The sequence below is a fragment of the Alligator sinensis genome, unplaced genomic scaffold (assembly GCF_000455745.1).
Source record: "Alligator sinensis unplaced genomic scaffold, ASM45574v1 scaffold682_1, whole genome shotgun sequence".
Classification (NCBI taxonomy): Eukaryota; Metazoa; Chordata; order Crocodylia; family Alligatoridae; genus Alligator; species Alligator sinensis.
Window position 1 is genome coordinate 1945416 of NW_005842011.1, and position 24731 is coordinate 1970146.

A 24731-nucleotide genomic window follows, 5' to 3' on the forward strand; every position below is an offset into this window, starting at 1 on the left:
GGGTGGCCACGCCCCTCCCCCTCCTCACGGACAGACAGGAGCGGAGGTAAGGGGGGGCCCACAGGGCTGGAGGTGGAGCAGTGGCACTGGGGTACTGGGTGGCAGCACTCCATCCCCGCCCATGTCCTCCCCTTCCCTCGCCTTGTCATCCATGACAGGCAGTTTGCTACTTTTTAAATAATAGCTTTGATTAGAAGTGACAACTAACTTTTAATCAATGATGTGAATCAGACGCATCCTCTAACAAATCAAAATGTGGGCTCTGCCTACCTCAGATTCCGAAGGAAAGGTCAGGTTTTGTGTGCTTCCCATTTGACTACCACTTCCTCAATTTACAGATTAAGTGGCTATGCTTATGGGATAAAGAAAAAAGTGCCAGAGTCTGAAGGAAAAGATTGCAAATATCTTTTTCCTATATGAAATGGCAGAACATTTTGCAAAGAAACTTTGAATAACAAATAAATTACATTATTTGTTTAGTATTGCTAAGACTGTGGGTTTATTAATTGTATACCCAGGGGCTATACCTCCCTTGGGCTATGTGCTGCAGTTCCTCCTGCCCCAGCTGTGCAGGAAAGGGGGGTGTTGTATAGGCTCTCCCCCCTGGGTTGCATTGCAGGGGCATGTGGGTCACCCTGCCCCCCAGGGCCAGACAGTGGGAAGTTCAGAGACCCTGGCATCAGCAGCAAGGGAGTGATGGAGTGGAGCCCAGGGGTTGCTAATTGACCCATCACAGTTGCCATTTGGGCAGTCCTAGTTTACATTCTGGGGCTGTCGTTGCTATAGCTACTATGGCAGAATCCTCTAAGCAACCTATACCAGTAGAAGGAGTTTCTCTGCTGCCAGAGTTATGCCACCGGCTTCCTTAAGAGTGTATCTGCCAAGAGAAACAGGGTTTTGCTAGGAAAGCTGTGTTGACAAAGAGGCCTTCTGGCTTAGCTTTGCCTACCAACTGACAGAGTATAGCTTTGTCAGCGGAATTTATGTAACATTTATTTAAACTAGATTCTGGGCATTCAGTTTGTGTCTATAAACCACTGTATCCTTTTTAGTTTGGGTTGTGAATAAAATAAAACAGCAAGTGATGATTCCAGTTAGCAGTGTGAATCTCTTTCAAATATCTAGATTAAGTGAGCAAATAATTTCAGTTTTCTTGTTGTGTAGTTGTGTTATAAAGCTACCTTCCTTTGACTTTTAGATGTAGCATGTCACTTAAAAATCATCATCTTAAATTGATACTCGTAAATGATTGGCTTTTATTAACCTATGCAGAGGGATTAAAGGTTCACTTAAGCTTTTCATAGTTCTTATTCACACAAATGATTTCAGCATATAAAAGTATATATGTATTCTTGTGTGGTAGTGCCTTATGATAAAAACTTAGTCCTACAAGCTTATGATTTGTTGGGACTGCACGTGTGTGTGCATGTGAAATAAAGACAAGGTAAACTGTAAGGGTAAAAGGTAAAAAAACAAAAAATAATAATAAAAAAAATTACACGTGGGATCGTTCTGTATCTGTTACTTTCATTAAGAGAGCCATATTTTAGTTTCATAAAATTTAAAAATGTGTAATGGTTTTTCTGGTTTTCTTGTTTTCTGAAAACTAGGATGTAACCATAACTAATGATGGTGCAACTATTCTGAAGTTGCTGGAGGTGGAGCATCCTGCTGCAAAAGTCCTGTGTGAGCTGGCAGAACTGCAAGATAAAGAAGTTGGGGATGGGACCACCTCTGTGGTATGTAGAAAGCCTCATCTGCAGATAGCCATTTAATCAGACAATGCTGACTTTTAGAATACCTGTGTTTTGCATACTTATAAATCCTGTTGCAGTGAGGGTTGAGTCTATGCTATTTGACAGTATGGAATGGAGCTAAGATCTGTGTTTTTTCCACAATACAAACCATCAGCAATATGCAGAACAAGAATAACAGAAGATAGGAGCACAATATTAGCATTGATGTTGTTAAGCACGTGTTAAGCTTGCATTCTCAGGAAAAATTGCTCTTTATTCATTACCTGCAAATTGCTATTTCTTTTCCTGCATGAAGCTTAAAAATATCTTCTGGATGAAATGTTCTTTGGTAGAAAGGTATCATTCCAGATCCTGTAGTTACTATTGCACTAGCATAACAAAAAAAAATAAATAGTGGAGATTAACCTGTAAACCATGTGAACTTCCCCCAATGTAGTAGAGAATTGTCTCTGAAAAAATTGGAGATAAAATTATATAAATACAAGTTACATGGGTTGTCTTCCTCTGTTTATCCCTGCTTAGCTGTCTGCTGAACTTATTTACCTGCTCCCCTGCAAACTAGTGGTAATGGCCCCCCACACTAGGATTGGGCCCTGGGGCCTAGCACAGCCACAGTTCAGCCCTACATGTTGGGATTGGATAAGGTTCCCCATGGGTCTGGAGATTTGATGGGGGGGTGTGCCATCATTTCCCCCACTGCCAAATTTCTAAACCCTTGAGGGGCCCTGTGGTCCAGATGACAAGGTGCCACAGGTCAGATAAGGCCCAGTGACCAGAGGTTAAGCACCCCTGATTTAAATGATGGGCATCTGTTTCTAGCCATTATTTATCCCTTAGCAGTTCTTGTTTCCATGATGTAAATGTCACTCATTTTTCCACCTGGAAAAGTTTATGCTTTTGGCACAGAGGATTTGATTTGCCTGTTGTTTGTTTTGTTTTCACAAACAGGTAATTATTGCCGCAGAACTTCTGAAGAACGCAGATGAATTAGTCAAACAGAAAATTCATCCTACTTCCATTATTGGTGGATATCGACTTGCTTGCAAGTAAGTCTGACTCAATGGAATAACAATGTATTCCAGTTCTAGGAGAGCATAATATATAGTGAATGCATTATCTCATTTACATGTATATTTGTCAACAGTGCAGATTCTTTTCTTATGGTGATTATTTGTTAAGGCTTGGGGATGTTTTGTCTATTTTGTTCTACCACAGTATTAAGTATGTCCTGACAGCAGGAAATGCTTGCTGTTTCATGTGGGGAAAACCAGAATTTCATCAATAAAATGAACTAAATGTTTATGGAAGGAGGAGCTGGGGAAAGGGGTTGTCATAGATATGAAACTGTTTCCAGAGGGAACAAATTTTTCTTTGTTTTTATTCAACAGGGAAGCTGTTCGCTACATCAATGAAAATCTTATTATTAATACAGATGAACTGGGCAGAGATTGTCTTATTAATTCAGCTAAAACATCAATGTCCTCCAAAATCATAGGAATGTATCCTTTGTGGTAGCAGGAAAGTAACATTCACTTCATTTCAAACAAAGAAGTGGGGGAAAGCTCGAATATCTTGTAATCAATCATTCTCCTGTAATTGCCCTGTATGCCCTTTACTACTTCTCAGCTGCTGTGTGTAAGTATCCCCGTGCCCTTCCATACTCTGCTGAAGGCTAACCTGGGCAACCTACGCCTGAATGGAAGAGGGCTTAAACGTCTTGGTTTAGCTTTTACTTATTGCAGAAACATGGACAGTTTGTGCTTGCAGTTCATGGGGTGGGGCTTTACTGTTTTACAGTAATTATTCATTTGCCCACTTCTACCCCACAGTAAAAAATAAACTGAGATAACTTTCCTTTGGCCATGCTCCTGCAGTTTAGCTCATATTGTGGGTTAAAAGTGGGCAGGAGTGTAATTACCATAGAACAGAAGTACAGTAAATCTCATTTTCCTCTTATTTGTGGGCACATGAACAGTAGTAACTGGGTATGCCTGATTGTACAAAACTATCTGATGGTAAATGTGGTCGAAAAAGATCTGGGGAAACCCCTGGTTTTCACAGTGTAACATTTTAACAAAATGTTGCAATTTATTAGCCTACTTAAGATGAGATTTTAGTTATTTCTTGTGGCAGAAAGTGACTTCACAGCTGCCATAAGAGATTTGAAGGAGCTATTCTAATCTAAATCCTATATTTTTCATCCTCCTTTCTCAGCTGTAGAAAATAAGGATAGTGTGTGGTGTAATCTTTGTTTTGGGTTTGTTTTTGTTTCATTTTTTGTTTTTTCATTTGTTTGTTACTAATTTAGTACTTTAAAAATAAGTATTTATTTAAAAAATAAAGCCGTGGTTGGTTTGCCTTTCTTAGTTTAAAACATGCTCTTTGCTTTTCATTTAACAAACATGTCTTTCTTTTGTTTAACCTTCTTGTGTCTTACCCAGTTTGTTGCTGCTCTGAAGTACGTTCCTTCTCTCATGCTCCTGTCTTTACGTTAGCCAATATATTTACATTTTGTATTTGAGGGAAATGTTTCAAAGAAGAAAAAATAGGTGAACATACACAAGATTATAAATCTCCATATTTCATGTAACAAATTCTGATTGCATTAAGCCTTGCTCTTTCATGGAGGTAAAGGAAGAAAGTGTGGTATTAATTGTAGGTCACTTAAAGCTGTCCCTTTGCCATAATCACCACTGTACTGTGGTGGAAGACTACTTGCCTCACATCAGTGCTACACATATAAATGCTATGCTGAGTTCCAAGTTAATTTGTACAGTGTTGGTTGTCTTTTATAATTAATTTTGGCCTTAACAGTATTGTTTTAGAGATGGTGACTTCTTTGCTAACATGGCAGTGGATGCTGCAAGTGCAGTTAAATACACAGACCAAAAGGGTCAGGCCCGATATCCAATCAACTCCATTAATGTTCTGAAGGCACATGGCCGCAGCCAGAAAGAGAGTATTCTTGTGAACGGTTATGCACTGAATTGTGTGGTGGGTTCTCAGGGTAAGATATTTTTTTTTTAATAGATTAGTTATTGCACTCACTAAATTAATGTGTGCTTACGAATATTGCTGCGTGGTGATGTTTCTGTTGATGCAGTAAGCTGGGAAATGAAGTGTTGTTCATTTCAACATAAAATTAATCTTAAAACAAGTCAACGTTAAAATTAAATGAAATTAAATTCCATTTAAATGTAAATGGAAAAAATTGTTAACATACACCATGCTGAGGTTCCCCCCCCCCCCCCCAAAAAAAAAAAATAAATAAAGTAGGACAAGAGTTCCACAAGAATATCTGGGTATTTTGTTAAATTGTTGATCTTGAGCAGAAAGGCTTATTTTATCATGCACTGAAGGGCAGCAGCATTTGATTTTTGACATAGTTGGATTTTTCTTAAATTCTAGGGACTTGTAACTCCACATACAATTTTTCCTGTGCCTATATCTTACTACTGGTCCTCCAGGACAGGAGGCTTTTCTAAAATTTTATAACATGAGTCTAGTAGTTGAAGTTAGGTAGTTAGAAATGGTTAAATATCTATCTCTAGAAAAAAAGTAGGTACCTCAAGTTCAGACTTTGCCCTGAAGCTCACAAGCATCTGTGAAGTTTGTCAAAGAAAATTGCAATGGATATGAATATTGAGTCCTGAAGTCATGACTGACTTGTTTATACCCAAGACCACTAAGTTTTAAATATTCAGTTTTTTCTCTTTACATTGTCTCTTTATCTTGCTCAAAAGGAGTTTGGACAGACTTTAATATGATAGTTACCATGATGTTTCCTGATGCCTCTTTTTTCAGTTGTTCAGAAGCTTCAGTGAGGGAGTAGCAAATAGGCTAGAAAGGCAGAGTGGAACGCCTTGAGTAACACCCAGGGATTGCTGTCTGCAGTGGAAGGTCTCAAATGTGTTTGTTTAAAAAAAAAAAAAAAAAAAATTAAAGATCCCTGGAATTATGTTACTTGGATGTAAAAGCTAAGTCTATCAACATTTTTCTTTTACTGAGACTTTAGCAGTAGATCTCTATAGAGCAACACTTCAATTATGCTGGAATTCAGTGGTTCCATTTAATTATTTTTAGCAATAATGTCACTTAATATTGATTGAGAAGCATGTAAAGGTGCTTCCTAAGAAAGCAACTAAGATTATGCTTGGGTATAGAAAGATATTTTACTACTCTTTGTCAGGGGCAGGCAATTATTTCGGGCAGAGGGTCGCTTACTGAGTTTTGGCAAGCCATCGAGGGCTGCCTGAAAAGCAGCCGGGGGCAGATAAATATTAATTTTCTAAATTTTTTAGGGGCCCTGTGGGCTGGATAGAATGGCCTGGCAGGCCACACCCAGCCTGCAGGCCACGTTTTGCCCACCCCTGCTTTATGTTGTTACTTTATTTTGCTTAGTTTAACGTACCCTATTTTCTTGTACACAATATATCCCCAAATAAAACACAAACCTTGTTTTTAAAAGGCAGAACAGAGAGAATTTTTTTTTCCAGATTCATGTTTGACTGTGGCATAGAGTAAGTTCTCCTGAGAACATAAAAGTGCCTAGAAAGTGTGACATCCCAGGAGGAGTTGTGTGTGAGGCAACAGGAACTTCCTGGTGTAGCAGACACTCTCCAGGGATAGCACACTTCTTGGATACTCTGTGTTCCCTAGGATCTAATCTGTCACACCAGGTTAGGCCCCAGACCCCTGAAAGGGCAGTGTTTACAGGGTCTTAAGTAAAGAACTACTTACAGTAAAAAAAACCAGTGCTGTTTCCGCATCACAAACCTCATCAGGATACTGCAACAGCTCAGTTTGTGCCTGAAGCAGCAAGTACAGTGCTCAGCAAAATACCTATGGCTGTGAGAAAGTTAACACAGGACTCTGCCATCCTGACAGCTGTATGGCATGCACAATATCTCCACGCTTCCTTCTTCTCCAGCAAAGACAACAGCTACCCTGATTAAGACATGTACATCAAATTTGGGGGGTTGATTTTTGAGGGGAAAGTTGCATGTTGTGTGTAAGAAAATATAGTAACACCCTTCCAGCACATTAAAACTTAAGGAACAGAAATAGCTTTAGAGGTAACTGATTAAATTTATAAATAAGATAATATAACTGGTGCTATATTCATTAAACAGTTTTAATTAAATACTTAATTAAATTTAGTGAAACCCCATTTTTTCACATAGGTATGACTAAGAGAATGGTTAATGCAAAGATTGCCTGCCTGGACTTCAGTCTGCAGAAAACAAAAATGAAGCTTGGTGTTCAAGTCGTTATTACAGATCCTGAGAAACTAGACCAGATCAGACAGAGGTGTGCCAGTTTTTTTCTATGTATCATTTTAGTATTTTTAATTCTGGTGGGTTTCTGGATGGTTTGATGTCCTGAGCTTATCTGATAGGCAACAAATTAACTGCCATAAGTAGCTATGGCTTCTTAATATAACAGTGGAAAGTACTGTATTTCATACCACATGCACCTTTTACCCAAAAATTAGCCATCCAAAATTGAGGTGCATGTTTTAAGCAAAGGAGCAAATTTTCATGCTTGGGGTTCTTGGACACCACAAGTAGGCTCAGCTTCACTCACCTTCTTAGCAGCTCCAAAGCTAAAGTATTAACTTTGTGACAGCTGCTGCTGAACTGGTAGCAGCTTTTGAATGCTCCTAGGAGTGTTCAGCCATGGTGACCTTATGCTGCATTGGGAAAGACTGGAAAAATCTTTTCATTTTGGTTTTTGCTTCATCTTTCCTTTTCTAAACAGTATATATGTCTTTGCGGGGGCCGTGTGGTATACAAAAAATACAGTGTGGAATCATTGGAGTATGTTTGAATAATCTAAATCTAGTTCGCTGTTACAGTATTGAATTAGGAAGCTAAATATTAACAGGTAATTTCAAGTGGCTCTACATTAATGTGATATCTGGAGATCTGTGCTGTGCATCAGTTTTAACTGTTCCAAATGTGGGATAAAAAAGGCATGGTTACAGTTTAGGATTTTGAAGGCCATTTTTATAATTTTAGGTTATAAACACTTGTTTGTGTTACCTTTTGCAGAGAGTCAGATATCACTAAAGAGAGGATTCAGAAGATTCTAGCTGCAGGTGCCAATGTTGTTCTAACTACCGGTGGCATTGATGATATGTGTCTGAAATATTTTGTTGATGCTGGTGCTATGGCAGTACGCAGAGTTCTGAAAAAGGATCTAAAACGCATTGCCAAAGCTTCTGGAGGTATGTATGTATCAGGATCTTGGTCGTAGTTTAGGGGTTTTTTGAAAATAAGTGTTTGGGTTCTGCAGATTCCAGATAGGGAGCATCTCTTCTAAATGGAAAAGAAGTTCTATGGGGTAATGACTGCTGAAGATGTGGAATGAAGAAACATGATGGCTGGTGGTGGGAAGGTTTCCTCACTGTAGAAGAACCAGACTCGGTTCTTGTTAACTTGGCTTGAGTAAACTCTGCTTTTAAGTCCATGTTTAATATTTTCTTAATTCCCGACCTTCAATAAAATCATGCAACTATAGAGAAGAAACTATTTAACTTACAGGATAAAAATCTTCAATCCCAATTTTTGTGGAACTTTTAAGTAAAGTCTGCCTAGAATTTTGCAGGAACTTTGACATTAGTCAAGATATAAAAACTTACTTCCACATCCCTTCTTTTTAATTGTATTAGTGTAAGCCCAGAAACAATAAAAACAAATTGATTTTAAGAAGCAATGATGTAGTCTTCAAGAAAATTGATATTTCTTGATACCTCCGGATGGATTAGAAATGCTTAGTCTACCATTTTTATTAGGAAATACTATTTAGCATACTGATATTTGCTTTTTCATAGACATTTATTCTAGAAGACTGACAGGATAATGATAGGTGCTAGAATTACATATGCTAATTTCACCATCTGTGCTTTTTGTTTTAAAAGCAACTGTGTGTTCAAACTTGGCTAACTTGGAAGGTGAAGAAAGCTTTGAGGCATCAATGCTGGGACAGGCAGAAGAGGTAGTTCAAGAAAGAATCTGTGATGATGAGCTGATATTAGTCAAGAAGTAAGAGCATGTTTCTTAAAAAAAAAAAAAAAGTAGATATGCCACATTAGTTTTGCTGCACCACTAAAACTAAATTTCCCATTTATTTGCTGCCATACAATCTTAGTAGTATGAGCAGTTATACGCGTGGGATAAAGTATACTAAGCCCACTGTAAAATCAGTGGTGAAAACCACCAGTGTTTCACCTTTTTTGCTGGGGCTAGACATCTTTCTCAGACATTCTAATTCTAATTATTAACTAGTGGCTAGTCAAGATTGTTAAAGAATTGACTTGGTTTAAAACACATTATTCATAAACAGGCCTGTGTCTGCCACCTGTTTCCCCATGCCTCAGCCTTCTTACCTTCTGTCTGGCTCCAGAGCAGCATCTGACTCCAGAGCAGCGGTGGCTGTGGTCCAGCCTGGGCAGGTAGAAACACAACAGCAGCTCCAAGCCTGGCTGGGTTTGAGCTGAGGGTGCATGGGTGCCAAAAGTAAGCAGTAGGATGGAGGCAAGTTTGCTATGTGGTCTCCCACTTACTCTTGTCCCCATGGGCTCCTCTGTGCAAACTCCCTCCCCACTATACGGTCTCCCCCCTGTAAAAGCCACTCCACCCAGGGCAGGCAGCAGCTTAGCTCTAGCTTTGACCCCAGGGCCACTGTGGTCACCTCCCCCAGGCCAGTACTTGAGTATAAGACATGGCTTCCTCACCATCCCCCTTTTGGCTGGAAAAATAACTCATTGTGGAAATCAAGTAAATATAGTAGTTCCCTATGTGTTTTGATATGACACCTGTTTTTAGTTTCATAGGACTAAAGAGTTTTCAGAAAGTAGGATATTTACTCACTTCTGCAATTTCACAGCTACCCATTGCTATAATACCAGCAGTTCCACTAGTTTATTTTGGCTGTTGAATAAAGCAGGGCTGTCCAACTGATTGTCCATGGGGCACAGGAGGCCCCTGAGGGATTAAACAGTGGCCCACCACTCTTTACTCAGCTGCTGCCAGAGTGTCTGGCTCCCCTTCCCTCCTCCAGTTCTCTTGTCTGTCCCTAGCTGAAAGGTTCAAAGAGACCAAAGGACTGTCCACAGTGTGCCCACAAGCGTAGGGGCCTGTGTGGCACAGCAGGACTATGCAGGTAGCCCCCATGGCACATTGGGCACCCATGGGGTAAAGCAGTGGAGGGGGCTAATGGCATGGAATGGTGTGGTGGGGGGAGGGTCCCTGTGATGCAACAGGGAAGGTCTCACATATTGCATTGCATCAGGAGCCCATGCTGTGCAGGGGGGGTGGGCTCCCACAATGATTTGGGGGCTTCTGCATTGTGGCAGGCAAGGGGGACATGCAGTCACCCAGAAATTGGGCAGCCCTAGAATAAAGAAAGCAGTAGATTGAAACAAATGCAGTTCTAAACTCTGTTGCTGTGTTTCTGTTGGTAACTAGTTTTTGTTTTGTATGCACTGGTGGAAAATGTCTTTTCCTTCATACTGTAGGTAAAATTTCCTAATTAAGTGAGCAAATAAAAATGCATTAGAGCCTAAATACAAGCTCCTAAACTGTCCAGGGGAATTAGCATGGACATTGATTTGTTAAATTGTATCAGTTCTTGTAAGGTCTGTGGACAGTTTAACATTTAAGGCTAGATCTTTGTTAAAAAAAATTAACTATAGTGATCGTATAGTAGAACATTAGTGATCTCTCTGAAGGGATTTTTTCTGAAGTAGGCAACTTTTTCTCTCTCAACAGTACTAAGGCTCGTACTTCTGCGTCAATTATTTTACGGGGAGCCAATGACTTCATGTGTGATGAAATGGAGCGGTCCATACATGATGCTCTTTGTGTAGTGAAGAGAGTATTGGAGTCCAAATCTGTGGTTCCAGGTGGTGGTGCTGTAGAGGCAGCACTTTCAATATATCTTGAAAATTATGCAACTAGCATGGTAAGCATGCTTTATAAAACATTGCGTTCCATTACAGAAGATAAGAACTGATTGCCAGTGGATTTACTAGTGCACAAGTCTTCACTTTCAGCTTCTGTAAGATTTGTTGCACTTATGGATTGGGAATAATTATAATACGCAAATATAAAATTCAGCTTTTAAAGCAACGTCTTCCAATTTGAGTACTCCCCTTCCTCTTCCCTCTTTTGTTCCACCTCATTTTGATCAAAAACTTTTCTGGGCTAACATCTCTTCTGTCTTCCTACAAAATAAGTCACTTTAAACTGGCTTTCTTCTGAAGTTATGGCTGCAACTGCCTGCTTATAATGCACCATTTGGCTTGAAAAATCTTTGTGCATCAAAACAACTACAGTTACCTATTCTTCCTTCTCTTTTAGGGATCCCGTGAGCAGCTTGCTATTGCAGAATTTGCAAGATCACTGTTAGTTATTCCAAATACTTTAGCAGTAAATGCTGCTCAGGATGCCACAGATCTTGTTGCAAAGTTGAGGGCATTTCACAATGAAGCTCAAGTTAATCCAGAACGCAAAAATCTGAAATGGTGAGTATCCATGTGAAGGAAAACAAGAAAAGGGGTTGGGGTTGAGGTTGATTTTTTTTTTTTTTTTTTTTTTTTTTTTTTTTTTTATATATATAGTAAAAAAGAGTTATTTTAGTAGTGTACTGATGCTACTTTACCTTTGACTATTTTCTGATGTATTTGTAAGTTTCCAAAGCTTCCCTGCATGCCATCCTGCCAACTCCTACACACAAATATTACAACTGAACTACAGGCTTGTTTTGGGAAAGGACATGGGGCTGAATAGTGCTGCTTGTACTTAATACATTTCTCAATTGCAGGATTGGTCTCGACTTAATAAATGGAAAACCTCGTGATAACAAACAAGCTGGTGTTTTTGAGCCTACCTTGGTCAAAACCAAGAGCTTAAAGTTTGCAACAGAAGCAGCAATTACTATACTTCGAATTGATGATCTTATTAAGCTGCATCCTGAAAGTAAAGATGATAAAGGAGGGTGCTATGAAGATGCAGTTCGTTCTGGAGCACTTGAAGAATAAGAGGCATTTCATTTGTGTGGAGTTATGGAATATAGATTTTCCTGTCTGTAGTTGGCAGTGTGTTAATAAAAAACACGTGCACAGTAAGAAAGGATTGTCTGTATTCAGCTTTGACTTACAGACTTTCAACTTCTCTTGAATTTAGTGTTTAGAATATCTTTTCCTGTTAGGAGAGCAAAAGCTGAGCAGTGTAAGTGTAAGGCAGTGTTGTATAACTATTAAAAATACTGCAAGTAAAATTGAGTCAAGTGAGCTTGATAAAGTTTATTGGAAAACTGAAACCACTGAAACACACTATAAACAAGCTTCATTCATTTTCATGTTTCAATACACATAGCTATTCCCATCCCACCTCCTATACAAAGGGCAGCAACACCACGTTTTCCACCTGTTCGTTCTAATGCATACAGAAGAGTAACAAGAATGCGACAACCAGAGGCACCCAGAGGGTGTCCAAGGGCAATAGCCCCCCCTTCAATATTCACCTGAAAAGAAATATAAAGAGATTGTCAATCATATGAATTTATATGACTGTTCAGCTTAGTCTCCTTCACTTTCCAGGGACTGGGAAGGAAATTACAGGAAAGTTCTGGGTTACAGTAGTTACCACACTTGCAGACTACAATTTGTATTACTGTCTCCCAAAGGAACAGTAACAATAAGCCCTTAGGAACAGCTTCTCTTAAGCTGTTTTGGACCATGTTCTTAGTAGTTAGTTTACATGTAGCTGTAGAGTGGGGATGAGGCAGAGTACAGAGGGTTGTGGGATACTGGAAATACTAGGAACCTCTATCATGGTCAGAAACTGAACTTTTCCAGCAAATTTATTGGAAGTAACTAATAGTATAATCTGCTTGAATGACTCCTAGCATGGTATTTCAGCACTAAGAGGCATATTTCCTGCTGCAAGCATAAGGCCTATCCATGGCCTAAATGGGTATTTCTCTGGAGAGGTTACAAACTTTTAAGATGCACAGAAATGCTACTGAAAGAGTTGGGTGTGCAAACCTAGAAACTACAATAATTTCCAGTCACATTAATCTCCCACCACAGGTACTCTAAAGAATTGTTAAGGTTTTGAGGGTGAGTGCAGCAGTTACCTTTTCTGGATTTAGTTTTAGTTCTTTTGCTATTGCTGCAGCTACTGATGCAAAAGCTTCATTGATTTCAAACAAGTCAACTTGCTCTAGCGTCCAACCAGCTTTATTAACCTAGAATAGAACATACAGCAATTAAAATAAGGAGAACATACTGTATTTTATTGATCACTTGCAGGGTCTTTGACATATATTAGGGCCTTAAAACTTGTTAGTCATAACCCTCATTCAATCTTTTCCAAAATTGCTTCAGTATCTACAAAGTTTCATGAGTTGTCTTGATGTGAGGTGATGTGACAATTACTGTCATTTATTCAACATCTAACTGGGTATGGCTAAGCTGTGTCAGACTGCAAGGAAGCACTGCTGTGAAAATGGAACTCATCCACTTGCGCGTGCACACACATGCACATTGAGTACCAAAAAGGTAACGTTACCACAATTTGAGCAATACCTCGCGCATACACAAAGTAGTGGCTATGACACTTTTTAAGTATATGGATGAGCAGAGACAAAGGGCAAAAAGCACTCTCAAAGTGGCATTCTGCACCATGCCTAGTACAGACATGCCTGAAGTTTCTGGAGACGGTCAATTCATTATTAAACCAATGCATCTAACCAACTCACTGTATTACTCAATCCTCATCTGCTGCACTGAAGATCTGGAGCTGTTACCTTTTATTTTTTCATACCAGATCCCACTGATATTAGAACTGCAACAGTTCAGCTTAGCAATAATAAAGCAATATGAAGATGCCTAATAATTAATAGACTTTTAAAAATTCCAGCTTTAAACCTATATAAAATGCACGGGGTTGGGGGCTTGCTTTTTTTTTTTTAAAGGCATCTTTTACTGCCAACAAGTATTTTACACTTAGGGCATGTCCAGATGAGTGCGCACACGTGCTCTGCACCACCTCAAAGGCTTTTGAGACACAAAACACATAGACATGAAAGGGAATTCCCAATATCTCAAAAAATACATTTAAAAAAAGGTGGTGCATGTGGCTGTAGTGTACACTGCCCAAAACCAGAGCTTGGTGGGCCAGAGCTGTACTCTGGCTGCCAGTCAGGCTCCACACACCTAGATCACCACCACAGCAGCCCCACAAGGCCCCCAGAAACCCAGGTAAGGCTACAGCCTCCTCTACCACACCCAGAACAATCTGCCATGTGCCAGAGCATACATGTAGAGGTGTTCCCTGGGAACAAGTAGCAGCAGGACAGCTACGTGCTGTGGCTATTTCTCTCTGGGGAAATAGGAACAAATAGCTTTGTTTTCCACCCACCACTTCAAGAGTCTTGTTAAAGCAGGAACAGGCAGGCCTAATTTACACAAGTTCTCCCAGCCCACTTGCTTTGTTTCACTGTTGAATCCTGGTGACCAGGGAGGCTCGTATATCAATGGTGTTTCAGAACTATTTTCACAACCCCCGAGAATAAATAAGGTATTTTGCTGTGTTGTCCAGACATAGATCAGGAAGAGTATTTATGTAAAAACTAGGGGTGCAATAAAGATCTTTTGGGCTGATACCAATGGCTGATTATTAACGAGCCATATCTGCTGATACTGATCTGATTGCTGATATGCAGCCGGCAGCTTGGAGAGCAGCATCAGGCTGGTAAGTCTATTAGGGTGGACAGGGCCAGGGAAAGGAAGGGGAGTGGTGATGGGGCAGATCAAGGCCTCTGCAGTGAGAGAGGGCATGGGGCACAGTTGTGCAGCTTGTCTGGGAGGTGAGGGGCTCCTGCCACTGTGTGCACCCCCAGGGAAGCCATGGGGGGCATGTGCCCCCCAGATCTGTGCATGGGGCAAGGGTGGGATGCCCACTGCAGGCTGTGGTGGCTCCAGGCCCTTTCCAGCAGGGGGGCTAGGCCAGGCTGCATTCAGGGCAGGCAGCAGTGCTGGGGTGGGGGGCTACAGGGTGGGCTGTGGCTACCCCAGAATTTACCATAGCCCCCCCATAGATCTCCTCCCAACACTACTGTCACTCGCACCAAGAGCAGCCCCAGCTCAACCCCCCACCGGGAAGAGCCCAGTGCCGGCCCCTGCCCACAGCAGCAGGTTGCCCTTGTCCTGTGCACAGATCTGGGGGGGCACATGCCCCACATGGCTCCCCTGGGGGTGCATGTAGTGGCAGGAGCCACCCCCCTCCCATGCCCCTGGATGTTCTGCTCGTGGCTCTGGCTTGCACCCAGCCTGCCCCTGCCCCACTCCCTCCCTCACTGCAGGGGCCTCAATCTGCACCCCCACTTCCCACCCCCCAGACTTACCAGCCTGACACAGCCAGATTGGCCATGTGCATGCTGCAGCTGCACACAACAGCAAAAACCGGCCAAGTCAGCCAAAAAAAGGCTGATTGCCAGTAAGGTCTATTTTCTTTTTATTGGTGTTGACACAATTTGCACCAATATGCAGCCCCACTCCCCTTAGAGAAACAACAATATTACTGCATTATTATTAATGTACATGGTCTAGCCCAGTGGGGGCCAACCTTTTTGGCAGGTATGCCACAAGTTAAGCCTTGCACTGTCCCCGAGCATCATTCTGATCCTCTTCTGCCCAAATTGTGGTAGGCGTGCTATGGGTTGGCTACCTCTGGCCTAGTCTATAGCTTTCTACGCTGTACATTTTTGCTGCCAAAGTCTTCAGCCAATATCTTCTCTACAAAATGGGAAGAAAAATTAAGACCCTTAACAGATGCTGAAAAGATATAGGATATGCAGTTTTCAGAATGTAGGACTAGGAGCAGAGTTTGCTAATCTTTCAAGAAAATTCTGTTTATATATGAAGACAGCATTTTCTGTGCTCTTTTAAAGGCTTTTGCCTCTAAGAATAATAGGAAACTAGGGGAGAAAAAGCAGGAGTGTCACAGCCTTACCACAGTTGTGCATTTTAATTTTTTTCAAGAACAGAGGTCAGAGACCATTCCATGCACCTTTCGATTAGAACAGGGACTTCTCCCTCTTAGAAAATTAGAAAGCTTTATGCCCTCATACGATGTGGTAAAATAAGGTATACATCTGCTTAGAAAGTGTCATTGTTGATTACCTTAAAAATTTTTTTTTTTTTTTAAGTTTACTCTTAAGCCAAAATGACACCTAGGACAGCCACTCTGTAAACTAGACTAGTGTCTACTTGGACTGGACTCCAGACACTCATACAAAATACTTGCTTTGGGAAAAGAGGAGGGCAAGCAGTAGGCAATCAAAGCCTCACATGCTCTCCTATTTGCTACTAGCCTGGGTACAGAATTCTTTCAACATAAAATTTTTCTTTCTTTAATATAAATTTCTGCAAGGTAAAAAACAAAACAAAACAAAACCCAAAAATGTTAATGAGCATGGACAGTCAAGACAACAAGTCTTAAAAACAGCAACAACAACAACAACTTACTGATACTACTTACAGCTTTTTTTATTGCTGCAATAGGTCCAACTCCCATTATGGAAGGATCTAAACCTACTTGTGCCCAAGATACAATTTGTGCCAAAGGAAGAAGGCCTCTTCTAGCAGCTTCTGATTTCTTCATGAGAATTACAGCTGCAGCTCCATCATTTATACCTGCAAAGTGATAAACAGCTGCTTTAAGTTATAGTCTAGTCATTTCACTGGAAACAGACAGATCCCTGTCCTAAAGAGTCTGTCTAAATTACAGGCTTGGCAAATGGTAATGTACGCAGACTACTGATCTTTAGATAGCATGCTGGCACATGGCTCCACTAATTTTGACAAAGCTACACTCATTTAAGGCAGTTGAGAATCTGGCTCAATGTGTTAGCAGCTTAACCTTACACACATAAACCACCAGCCCCTGAACTATTTGTGAAAGTAAATATTTAGGAATGATCTGAATGATGGTGGTAGAGGCTGCGGGGAACACAAGTTGGGAGGGCAACAGAAGGAACAATATGGAAGGAATAGAGACTACTGCAGGAAAATGAGTCCTAGAGTAATGGAAATTTGATTTTTCTTAACCAGTGACATCATAACATTACGGAACATTCAGAATTAACTAATCACCATATTTGGGCCTTATTAAAAGAGTGAAGATAATATTTCTACTTTTCCCACTTAAAACAGAGGGAAGGACGACCAGAAATGCAGTCAGATTATGAAATGGAGAGGCTAGTGAACTTGCACACCTGAGATACACCATTAACAAACAGCTCTGTCTTTGTGTCAAGACAAGCCACTGAGATTTGAAAAAAAAGAGTTAAATTGATTCAGGGTTGATGTAAAAAAGGAAGTTCCTCCGAAACAACATACCACCACTCATATTCAAGTTCCTATGCATACTCCATGCATTTGTGACTATACGCTACAGATGCTGTGCTCCTGCATTTTGTTTCGGTCACTGACAAACCTGAGGCATTAGCTGCAGTTACTGTCCCAGTTCCATCGGTCAGAAAGCAAGGTTTTAACTTAGCCATTGTTTCCAAGTTACTTCCATGACGAGGATGCTCATCTGTTTTAACTTCTACAGGACCTGCAAAGTATCAGACATTCATTTAAGACCAACCCTCTAAAACTGTACACCTAAAGACATTTTAAAGTCCTGAGAAAAATAGCTGACTGTAGTCTGTGTTGTACAGGATAATTGGGTAAGCAACAACCATTAATCAACTGATTTTTCTACAAAGCTACCATGGCTATAAAATGACAATCTATCATCATGATAAGGTCAAGTTTGGGTTGCAGCCACATTGTTCCCTTTCAGGTGTGGTGGCAGCATGTGTAACTACTGCACACTTTGGCTTCTCCAACAACCCTTCTGTTATACCGGGAAGCATATCACTTTTGCCAACCAATATTGCTCTTATCTGAGCTAGCTAATACTGTCCAAAAAAAACCAGCACAGAAATCCTCTGCATTTCATCGTTGGTTTTATTATCTCTCCTTACTGACTACACAATGCATAGCGTAACCCCAAAATGAGGCAAACCAAAACTATTTTACACCTAAAAAATGCAAAGAAATCGAATGCATCTCCCTTGTAATTTCTCTTGACAAAATCCATTTTAGGGATTTATAACCACACCCAACACCAAAGTCTTTGCTCACTCCAGAATGTCCTTGGATCAAGCAACTAACAAATGCCTACCTTCCAAGAGACCTATCTTTTTCAATCAGGTTTATTTAAAAAAAAAAAAAAAAAAAAAAAGTAACTTGTTGGTCTTTTCGGAAAGGCCGTGTGCAACTGAGCATAACAGAGCGACTCAGATTATTTTCATTGTGTGTTTCATTTGTCAGGGAGGTTTAGGCACAGAAGATCATGGCAAGCATGAACAAGTTGCAAGGTTAGCGCAATAAAGATTTTTTGCAACAGATCCCATCTCAACTGCACCCCTAAGGGCAAATGCCACAGAAGTCAGGGGGTAAGAGGGGGCTGTTTATATAGAACCACTTAGAAAAAATAATTAGATTTCCTGAATTTGCACGTTCTGACTATACATTGATGAAATGAGAAAGAGAGAAGATCCAGGAACAAATATACCTATCAAAAGTTTAAGTGGAACTCATCTTCCTACAAAACAGGTTCTTACAAAGACATCTTCCATTGATTGTACTGAACAGTACGCCTTGCACTGTCAACTTACATTCAATCAATTAGTTATTACTGTACACACGCACCTTTTCGAGAAGGAACAAGAACAGAAACAATCTCTTTGTCAAAATATCCAGCTTTCTGCGCGCCTTCTGCCCTGGTCTGTGACTGCACAGCAAGTTGGTCTTGCTCTGCTCTGCTGATTTTCCACTGCTTGGCCACATTTTCAGCTGAAACAAACAAAGTGGATGTGTTAAGAAAGAAAATAAAAGTGTGATCCTTATCTGCAATCATTAAATGTAATAGGTCTTCAATTAAAATTCTAACAGGTTAGTTTTCATCTTTAATGGCAACAGTTAATCTTGCTTGGTGACTTTCATTCTAAATAAGCATTTTTATTTGCTCAGAATTCTCTGCTACATTCACTTCTGGGTTCAGTTTCAGAGTTGACCTTTTTTAAGTTACAAGCAAGTAAAAACAAGTGTTTCCAACTTTAAATGCCTATGGACAGCTTTTCAGAAGTTCCAGTTGATAGTCAATACCCCCTTCCTCCACAGGATGGTTTCTGCCCATTTATATACGTTCTTCAGTGCGTGGTCAAGGCTAGTTTTAAGCCTACTACTCTTTGGCTTGATGCCTTTACATCTAGATGTTTGAGGATAGGGATTTGTATAATTTATAGTAACTTATTGCAAGTACAATCCGTTAGGGCAGGAGCGGGCAAAATAGGGCCCATGGACTGGATCCAGCCTACCAAGGGATTTTATCCAGCCATGGTGGGTCCCAGTCCTGCCCAGCCCAGGTGCAGGGTGCAGCCCAGATCATGGCATATGGGGCTGGTTTTGCCATCCCCATGCTGCACAGTAGGGCTGGGGTGGTGCGGTGGCTGGACTCATTTTCTGGCAGTGGTGTCTTGTTCCGGCTGTCGTGAGGCCCAGCCCCACAGCCCAGGCACCCTGGCCCATCTGCCCTACATCCACTGCTGGGGGTAGGACCCACATGAGTAAGGCGCGCAACTAGGTAGATGGGATGAGGCCATGGGCAGGCGGGGAGCAGTGTCTCAGAGCAGAATGGGCAGGCAGGACCGAGATCGCAGGGAGTGACAACATGGGGCTGGGACCTAGGGCAGAGCAATGATCTGCTACCTGCATGCCCATGATGGATGCCGGTTCTGCAGGCAGAGGCATGTGAGGACCAGATCGCGGCTATGCCCCGGACCCCAGCCCATGATCCCAGACCTAGCCCCACCTGCCCTTCCCGCTCCTGGACACCACTCCCTGCCTGCCTATGGCCCTACCCTGTTTACCTGGCTGTGCCACCCTGCCTGCATGGGTCCCAGCTAGTCTGCCAGGGAGACCCCAAGATCACAGGGTAGGGACAGCACAGGACCAGGGCCTGGGGAAGAGGCATGATCCATTCCCAGCACACCTCTGCCCACAGAACCAATGACCCCAGGGGCATGCAGGCACCATATCATGGCTCCGTCCCAGCCCCAAGAGCCCAGTCCCAGCCCTGCTCACCCAGGGTGCATCTCAACCACCTGGCCAAGCATGGAAAAGAGCCACTTAGGGAGTTTTGGTGAGCTGTTGCGGGGAATGGTAGGGGTGCCCTGACCTGGCCCACGACAGCTCACCAAAACTCCCTAAGTGGTCCTCAGGCCCAAATAGTTGCCCATCCCTGTGTTACAGAGTATCAGAATTAATTTTCTTCTTTACTGCTTTAATATATGCTCATTTGAAATGTACCAGAATCACAATTTGAACTGTCCTGAGTTGTCTCACTGTTCTCCTGAACCTTTTTTAGTTAAAACTTCAGAAGTATTGCTGCTTACCTGTTATACCCATGTGATATTGATAAAATACATCTCTAAGACCATCACAGATTATACTGTCCTGCAAGGAGGTCTCCCCCATTTTCACTCCAGCTCGCATATGAATTAAGTGAGGAGCCTGTAGACAAGGAAATTTGAGAAAGCACCATTTAGATTTCTAAACTCTGTTTTGACTTGGGTAAGAATTGCTTCTGCCTCAAACTAAGTTATTAATAGCAACTCTGACTTGAGCTGCAGGCCAGACAGAACCCAATCCAATATCTGTCCTCCCAGACTCCAGGTAGGCTATGAACAGTCTGAGAGAGAGACAGTACAAGAAACTTGGCACACCAGCCAAAGCCTACTCCTCCGAGATTCGTGTGAAAGAACAAGTGCCAATGCTACACTGAGCAAGCCTATTTCCCAATGTTAGGACTGAAGTATTCTTTAGTGGATGGTATTGCTAACATGCAGTCCAACTAAAAATATAAATCAGTCTCTTGGCTACCACGGTATCCATTCTCTGCATGTCTACAAGGTGCCACACTGCCCTGCCATCAACCTAACTTCAGACTAACATGGGTACCTACCTCTCATTCTTTTCCAACTTCTGCAGAAATTGAGGGGGCAGCATTTTCCTATTACACACAGACTCCTATTTAAAAGATCTACTTTTAGATTGTACACTAAACAGTTCCATAATTATTAAGTCAGAAGGTAATTCAAATAATCTCCTATAATGGTATATATAACAGAAACACGCATACAATGTGTTATACTAACAACAGGTACGTGTTCTAGTACATTAATTTTGGAAATGGTCCTACTGAGAAACAAATTGCTCAAACGGATAATAGGAGGCTACTGAAAAAGGTAAATAAATCCTTAAACAGCATTTTAAAAAATTCCATTTTAACATCAGATACTGAACCCTCAAGTTGTGAGTGATTCCATATCGTCAGAAAGCCACCACCTCACCTTGCTCATGCTTTCCATGCCTCCTGCCACCACAATGCTGGAATCTTCTGTCATTAAGGACTGAGCCCCCAAGCATACAGCTTTCAGGCCTGATCCGCAGATCATCTGACAGCTCCAAGCAGGCACTGCATATGGGATTCCTGCACCAACACTAGCCTGCCGAACAGGATTTTGACCAGCACCTACAAAATATTATTGACATGACAGCATTCCAATCCAAAAATGGCCAATGCATGCATCCTATTACTTAGGAGGTGACAGCCAGATTCCTTCCAAATTTAGAGCTCATTCTTACCCAGGAGTGGGCAATAATTTCAGTTGCTGGGCCACTTAACGAGTTTTGGTGAGCTGTTAAGGGCTGCACACAAAATCTTTCAGAAAATATAATTTTAACAAGTTATAGATAAAATTAAAATATGTTACAGTAGATGTTTGATTTTGGGTTGTTTTTTTTTAAGCCTGTGATTTGAGGGGGGGGTTTATTTCAAAAAATATTTTTGCCACAATTTGCGGGTTTGGTTGGTTGGGTTTTTTTGAGAGGTGGTTGCATAATAGCTTAAAATAAAGTCTTACTCAAAATAAACACTTATTTGTATATTGTGTGCAAGGGAGGTGGGGGGAGCAGATGTGTGGGTGGGTGTTTGTGTGGAAGGGGTGGGGATGTGCACGTGTGTCAGGGGGGCGCTGCCCCTGCAATACGTCCTGGGAGCCAGCCAGGGTGTGGGGAGGAGGCAATCCTTTTATTGCCACACTTTTATTGCCAGGACAGCTGGCCCCGGCCATGCCCCCCTGCATCTGGCCCACAGTTGCCCTCACAGAGTTCTGCATGGGGCCAAGCCCCTCACAATCCCATCCAGGGTAGCCCACTCTGTGCTCCCACCCATGCCCACCAACAGCACTGCCCTGGCCAGCACACAGTTTCCCAGTGGGTCTGGCTCTCACTGCTGCTGCAGCTACCCAGGTACTACTCAACTCCCCCCGCAAACTCCAGTGGCTCCTCCTCCTCCTGCCCCTGCTGTACTGTGTGTGGCTGCTCATTGTATCAAGCGGGCGGAGTGTGGACAACACCAGAGCCCATCATGCTGGAGCAAGAGCCGCTCGGCTGCAGCTTCCCCCTGCCTACAGTGGCGCAACAGGAGGAGGAGGAGGAGGAGGAGGAGGAGGATGACAATAAGAAGTTGCTGGAGGCAGGGAGAGCCGAGTAGTACCTGGGCAGCAGGAGCAGCCCCGCTGGGAAGCTGCGTGTGCTGGCCAGGGCCTGAGCCATCAGCAGGTGTGGGCAGACGCATAGCACAGGCTGCCTTGTGCAGGAGCAGGCAGGGCTCTGCCCCATGCGGAGCACCACAGGGGCAAGCACAGGCCAGATACAATCAATTAGTGGGCCAGATCTGGTCCATGGGCCATATTTTGCCCACCCTTGTTCTTACCCGTCAAGGGTAATTAACAGGAGCTTGGTTAGACACCCACTCTTAGGAAAGAGGCAGAACTATAAGAGAGTATTCCTAAACAATAAGGGTTTTTGCTCACATGACTTAAAGGGCTAGAAAAGCCCCCTTTCAACTGAAATTAATTAGTCTAGAACAACATGATTTCTCAGGTTAGTTCAAGAAAGAGTAGCCTACCCCCACCATTTTATTCTGGCTGCAATACAGCCATTACAATAAGTTTGAGAGCTCATGGCAAAGATGGTGCTATGATTCGAAGAAAAGCAGAGCAGGCAGAGAAGCAACTCTAGTTTGAAGGGTTTTGCTACCAGTTTTTTTTAAAAAGGGCTATAACTATACTACAGACATAGAAGTCAGGGGACCTGGTTGCAATTTGTTGCGTAAACTAGATTAAAGATTTTAACTATATTCTGCCATGTGCCTGTACTTCTGTGTCATAGTAAGGTATGAGAGTTGCAAAACCAGAGACCTCCACAGTTTGCTACCAATAATTTATCTGAACTCGGAGACCAGTGGAAAGCAAGCATTTAAATACAGAAATGTAGGATTTGCCTATTCAGCTTAATGACAGCTTTCATAGTCTGCATTTCTTTTTAATTCTTTATTTTAAATTACTACTAAATTTAAGCTTGAGCATTTTACACAAATCATGAACAGCTATATTTACTATATACCCAACAATAAGGATAAGGCACAAATAAATAGCAAGAGTCAGAAAAGCTTTCATTCTTTTCTGTAACCTTTGATAGAAAGAATGGGAGCATTGTATTTGGAATAAAGCTTTTTGCAAGTCCATGTCTCCAGGGCAAAGCAGTGTCAACTCTTTTGTATAAGAAATACAAAAAAAATAAACACACCATGCAAGTAGACAGAGTATGAGAGACAAAGAAAATGAACTATATTTTTAAACTGAATAGATAACAAAATGTATATATCAGAGTTTATATTTATAAATAAGCCCATGAACTACAATATTCTAGTAAAAACAGAAGACTATCAAAAACTCATATTTTTAACAAATCAAGTTTATCTTGGTAGGATCTTAATTTAAGGATTACTTCTATAGCACCATAAGAGTGCATGCTGTATTACAGACTAATGTAAATCAGGGGTGCTCAACTTCTGGCCCACAGGTCAAATCCAGCCCATGGAGCCTTGGCATCAGGCCTATGGGGACTCCACATGAGTTGGGAAATTTGGCGGGGGGGGCATAAAATAAACACTGCCACGCCTCTCCCACTGCCAAACTCCCAAACCCTGTGTAACTGGATTGGGGCCACCTCTAGACCCCCATCTCACACAGCTGGATTAGGGTGGGATCAGCCTGCCCCCTCATGTAGATCAGGCCCCCGCTACCCCTATCAGAATGCAGTTCAACAAGGAGAAATGCAAAGTGCTGCACCTAGGGAGGAAAAATGTCCAGCACACCTACAGCCTAGGAAATTACCTGCTGGGTGGCACGGAAGTGGAAAGGGATCTTGGAGTCCTAGCGGACTCCAAGATGAACATGAGTCAGCAGTGTGACGAAGCCATCAGAAAAGCTAATGGCACTTTTCGTCGTGCATCTGCTGATGCATGATATAGATCCAAAGAGGTGATACTTCCCCTCTCGGGCGCTGGTCAGACCGCAGTTGGAGTACTGCGTGCAATTTTGGGCGCCGCACTTCAAGAGGGATGCAGCTAACCTGGAGAGGGTCCAGAGAAGGGCCACTCGTATGGTTAAGGGCTTGCAGACCAAGCCCTATGAGAAGAGACTAGAGAACCTGGACCTTTTCAGCCTCAGCAAGAGAAGTTTGAGAGGAGACCTTGTGGCTGCCTATAAGTTCATCACGGGGGCACAGAAGGGAATTGGTGAGGTTTTATTCACCAAGGCGCCCCCGGGGGTTACAAGAAATAATGGCCACAAGCTAGCAGAGAGCAGATTTAGACTGGACATTCGGAAGAACTTCTTCACAGTTAGAGTGGCTGAGGTGGTGCTCTCCCCTACCCTGGGGGTCTTCAAGAGGAGGTTGGATATGCATCTAGCTGGGGTCATCTAGACCCAGCACTC

The 24731-nt window shown here is 42.1% G+C and overlaps 2 protein-coding genes and 2 non-coding genes across 7 annotated transcripts in view; 3 read left to right on the forward strand and 1 right to left on the reverse strand.

Annotated features, from left to right (window-relative positions):
* The window catches only part of TCP1 (t-complex 1), a 15583-nt gene extending 3542 nt beyond the window's left edge, over positions 1–12041 (forward strand). For all 3 annotated transcript variants that reach the window (XM_006021914.3, XM_025201992.1, XM_025201991.1), the window contains 10 exons: positions 1611–1739; positions 2706–2803; positions 3146–3256; positions 4583–4764; positions 6941–7067; positions 7811–7986; positions 8680–8803; positions 10532–10724; positions 11123–11286; positions 11586–12041. In XM_006021914.3, the coding sequence (XP_006021976.1) occupies positions 1611–1739; positions 2706–2803; positions 3146–3256; positions 4583–4764; positions 6941–7067; positions 7811–7986; positions 8680–8803; positions 10532–10724; positions 11123–11286; positions 11586–11802 (1521 nt within the window). In that variant the 3' untranslated portion in view covers positions 11803–12041. The remainder of the gene's footprint in view (positions 1–1610; positions 1740–2705; positions 2804–3145; positions 3257–4582; positions 4765–6940; positions 7068–7810; positions 7987–8679; positions 8804–10531; positions 10725–11122; positions 11287–11585) is intronic.
* On the forward strand, positions 305–439 carry LOC112549982. Its single transcript, XR_003093645.1, has one exon. It is a non-coding gene; the product is annotated as a small nucleolar RNA SNORA29 (small nucleolar RNA).
* Positions 8878–9013, forward strand: LOC112549981. The gene has a single exon (XR_003093644.1). It is a non-coding gene; the product is annotated as a small nucleolar RNA SNORA20 (small nucleolar RNA).
* Positions 12042–12084: 43 nt separating the features above from the next.
* ACAT2 (acetyl-CoA acetyltransferase 2) overlaps positions 12085–24731 on the reverse strand; it is a 20938-nt gene continuing 8291 nt past the window's right edge. For both annotated transcript variants that reach the window (XM_006021913.3, XM_025201993.1), the window contains exons 3-9: positions 21237–21418; positions 20280–20397; positions 18535–18678; positions 17267–17389; positions 16310–16464; positions 12903–13013; positions 12085–12287 (exon numbers count right to left, since the gene is read on the reverse strand). In XM_006021913.3, the coding sequence (XP_006021975.1) occupies positions 12120–12287; positions 12903–13013; positions 16310–16464; positions 17267–17389; positions 18535–18678; positions 20280–20397; positions 21237–21418 (1001 nt within the window). In that variant the 3' untranslated portion in view covers positions 12085–12119. The remainder of the gene's footprint in view (positions 12288–12902; positions 13014–16309; positions 16465–17266; positions 17390–18534; positions 18679–20279; positions 20398–21236; positions 21419–24731) is intronic.